Source organism: Chrysochloris asiatica, unplaced genomic scaffold (genome assembly GCF_000296735.1).
Source record: "Chrysochloris asiatica unplaced genomic scaffold, ChrAsi1.0 scaffold00090, whole genome shotgun sequence".
Lineage (NCBI taxonomy): Eukaryota > Metazoa > Chordata > Mammalia > Afrosoricida > Chrysochloridae > Chrysochloris > Chrysochloris asiatica.
Window position 1 is genome coordinate 10,832,083 of NW_006408608.1, and position 4,129 is coordinate 10,836,211.

The 4,129-nt window shown below is 48.4% G+C and overlaps 1 protein-coding gene across 1 annotated transcript in view; it reads left to right on the forward strand.

Annotated features, from left to right (window-relative positions):
* The first annotated feature begins 2,765 nt into the window (after positions 1-2,765).
* MASP2 (mannan-binding lectin serine peptidase 2) overlaps positions 2,766-4,129 on the forward strand; it is a 30,172-nt gene continuing 28,808 nt past the window's right edge. The window contains exons 1-3 of the mRNA XM_006866434.1: positions 2,766-2,815; positions 2,900-3,128; positions 3,269-3,449. Coding sequence (XP_006866496.1) covers positions 2,766-2,815; positions 2,900-3,128; positions 3,269-3,449 — 460 coding nt within the window. The remainder of the gene's footprint in view (positions 2,816-2,899; positions 3,129-3,268; positions 3,450-4,129) is intronic.

Here is a 4,129-nt window from a genome sequence, read left to right on the forward strand (position 1 = left end):
CTCTCATACTTTGGACATACTGTTCGGAGGAAACAATCGTTGGAGAAGGATGTCATGCTGGGTAAGGTGAAGGGTCAGAGAAAAAGAGGAAGACCCCCAACGAGATGGATCAGCCAGGTGGCATCATTGATGGACTCAAGTGTGGCAGCGGTAATGAGGTTGGCCCAGGATCGGACATTGTTTCGTTCTGCTGTGCGTGGGGTCGCTATGAGTCGGTTCCGACTCGATGGCACCTGACAACAACAACAACATCGTAAAGGCAGTTCCCAGTGTCACTTCCAGAGGTCCAAAATAATTCTTCCTGATCCTTAATTTCCCTTTCTAAAGGTTTATGAAGCAGATTTTGTTTTCCTCCAGTGTTTTGAAAATGTCATTCATCTGAGTCCATTTTCACTATTGTTCTAGGCATTTGGTGATCGCTTCCCATCAGCAAATTCATGTTCTTCAGTGTTGGGAAATTTTCTTGCACTCTTTTGTTTACAATTTCTTTCCCTCTCTTTTCTTTTTAAAATCTTTTTCTATATTCCTGTCATTCATATTTTTGTTATAGTATGTTGTTTTTGTGTGTGCCGTTAAGTTGATTCAGACTCAGCAATCCCATGTGACAGAGTAGAGCTATTCCCTTAGGGTTTTTCAGGATTCCTGGTGTGGCAATGTAGGAGAAGCACTGGGCTTCAAACTAAAAGGTCAGTAGTTCAAACCCCCCAGCTATTCTTCATAAACACTATACAGGGTCTCTATGAATCAAGTGCTGAGACTTCGAACCATGACTTTTTTAGTTAGCAGGCAAGCACTTGAACATCGTGTTCTACTTGTTGCTAAGTGTCGTTGAGTCGGTTCTGACTTACAGTGACTCTGTATAGGGTTTCAACCCTGTGTAGTGTTTCAACCCGGTATAGGATTTCTGAGACTGTAAATCTTGGTAGGAGCAGAAATCTTCATCGTTCTCAGAGCAGCTGGAAGCTCAAACAACCAACCTTGTGTTTTGCAGTTCAGTGTTTATCCTACAGAGCCAGCACACTCCCAAGGCTCCACTGTTGTTGTTAAGGTGCCACCAAGTCGGTGCTGATTCATAGTGAGCCTGTCTAGTTTAGGGTTTCTGACGAATGGCTGCTAAGTTTGAACCACCAACTTCACGGTCCAGTGCGTACTCTACAGCACCACATCAGGACTCCACTAGTCCTGTCATTTTCTTATCTAGTCTCTACTATTGTTTGTTTCTGTTTTGTTCCATTTTCTTAGATGGTTTCTTTAATCTTTTAAACGTTGTATCGATCTTCCCTTTCTCTCTATCATATTTTTTTTATTTCCAAAGTTCTAGCTTTTTCTCTGAATGCTCTTTTTCCTTCTTGTATTTTTTGATTAGTTAATTGGTTCTTTTTTTAAAATAAAAAAACCTTTCTCTCTCGTATTTGAGGTTTTCCTAAGTAATCCTTGCATGTACAGATATTGTAAGTGATGGTGGAGGTCGTGTGCCTTCAAGTTGATCTGACTCATAGCGACCCTGCATAGGGTTTCTAAGGCTGTAAATCTTTACGGGAGCAGAAAGCCTCATCTTTCTCCCATGGAGCAACTGGTAGATTCAAACTGCTGACCTTATGGTTAGCAGCCCAGCTCGTAACCACTACGCTACCAGAGCTCCTTAATTGGGACTAAAATGCACTCCCAACCCCATTTTGGAGTCCTCTTGTGATGTTGCAGGATTGGCACTGGACTGTTAACCACAAGATTGGTGGTCTACACCTTGGAAACCCTAATCAGGGTCTCTATAAACCAGAACTTTCTCAACAGCACTTACACCACCACCACAATGCTAACTGGGAACTCAGAGAACATAAGTGGGACTTTTCAACTCGGGTTTCTCGCCTGAGCCACTTGTTTGTTATAAGGGGGAAAATGGAATGAAACGATAATGGAATTTTCCACACACTTTTCGAAGACATCTCATAGAAACTTCGAAGTCAGGAGCTTTCCTCCTGAGCTGATCAGATTTCCCAGAATGAGGGAGTGGCCTAGCTGGCTGCCAGCTTCTCAGAGTTGAGTAGGGGAAAAGGATGGAAGCTGTGAGCTTGAACCACCGACCTTGCACTTCAAATGAGTTTGCAGTCTGGCACATTAACCCACAGCACCACTCTAGGACTCCATTGTGTCAGTAGAATGTCCCTATTTTCTGCATGCTGCCCCCACCCTCAGTTGGATCAGGGACTCTCCATTTTACTCTCTCCAAGAATTAGCCTCCAAGCTCTGCTGGGGTCAAGGGACGGGAAATAGGGGGTTGACTGGATTCTTAAACATTTCCAGAACTCTGAACCTTTGGCTAATTCAGTTAGTTCCTGGATTTCCAATGACAGCATAGACACCAGCTTACTAGAGACTTCTTCTACCTGCCATCTGTTTTTCCAGCTTCTAAAATGCAGATGTGCTACCTCCTCTCCCATCTTCCCCATCGGGGGGACTCTTGTCTTTAAAAAAAATTCCTCTTCCACCTTACAGGATGGTTCACAAGGACCACCAGCAGCTGTAAACCCCATCTCTCCTTAGAAGGCCTCATCACAGTCTTCTGTGGGCAGGTCTTGGGGTCACCCACCGACAAGGGAAGCAGGGGCCAGGATTTACCCCCAGGATTGTCTGTCAGTTAGGTCCAGCCTTCTGGCTCCCGGAACTCTGGACAGGCAGACATCACGGACCAAATCCCAGAATCCCAGGGTCAGGGGACAGGGGGCAGGGCCAGGTGGTTGAACAAACAGACCAAAGGTGAGAACGACATGGGTTGTGTAGATCAGCCGTTGGGCCAGCTGGGCCGACACGCCATGAGGTGGGTAGGAGCCTCTCACAGCTTCCTGGCCAGGCTGAGAGATGATCACAGGCCTGGACCCTCACCCCCTTCCCCTGCTCTCAGGCTACTTGTCTTCCTGGGCCTGCTGTGTGGCATGGTGACAGCTCCCCTAGCCCCACGGTGGCCTGAGCCTGTGTTTGGGCGCCTGGCATCTCCTGGCTTCCCAGGTGAGTATGCCAACGACCAGGAGAAACGCTGGACCCTGACTGCACCTCCTGGTTACCGCCTGCGCCTCTACTTCACCCACTTCGACTTGGAGCTCTCCTATGGCTGCGAGTACGACTATGTTAAGGTGCCACCTGGCAGGGACGGCCTGGGGCCCCTCAGGGTGGGGGGACAGGGACACCTGGGAGCAGGGTCTGGCCTCAGCCAGAAGGAGAACAGACCTTGCTTGGGTCTTGCCTGGCTTTCCTGTGACCCTGAACTCCACAGCTGAGCTCGGGGCCCAAGGTGCTGACCACGCTGTGCGGCTGGGAGACCACAGACACAGAGCAGGCACCGGGCAACACTACTTTCTACTCACTGCCGGGTGCCAGACTAGAGGTCACCTTCCACTCTGACTACTCCAATGAGAAGTTGTTCACGGGCTTTGAGGCCTTCTACGCAGCAGAGGGTGAGTTCAGGAGCTTGGGGAACCCTAAGATGTCCATCTGCAGCTGAGATCACTCTCTGGGCCAGGCTAGACTTCCTTTCAGTCTTCCCACCTCCCCTTGGAAGAGCCCTGTACAGTGCTGGTCATCTGCTATATAGACAATAAGGGCCACTACCTCCACGCACAGGCACCGAGCTCCCATTCTGTGTCAGGATCAGAGTCAGGGACCCCATCTTCACAAAGCTACTCTACGATGTAGAGACATAAAGCTGCTGAGGATGCACAGGAGGCCAGTTGGGTGATCTTGACCGTGTCACGGCCTCTCTGTTCTCCTCACAATATTAAATGGAACTTAGTGTAGTAGCTTAGGTCTCTGTGTAGTGTAAGCTGCTTGTGTTTAACTACTAATCAAAAGACTGGCCATTTGAACCCACCTAGCACCTAGCACCTAGGACTCCTGGTGTGGTACTGCAGCACTGGACTGTGAACCACAAGGTCAACAGTTCAAACCCACCAGCTGCTCTGGTGAGTCAGAACCAACTCAAGTGCACTTAAAACTAACAACAAAGTATCTTAGAGTTCTGGTGTGGCACTGTAGGTAAACACTGGACTGCTAATCTCAAGGTTGGCGGTTCAAACTCAACAGCCAACCGCTTCTCAGAAACCCTACGCAGGGCTGCTCTGAGTTGGAACTGCTTTGA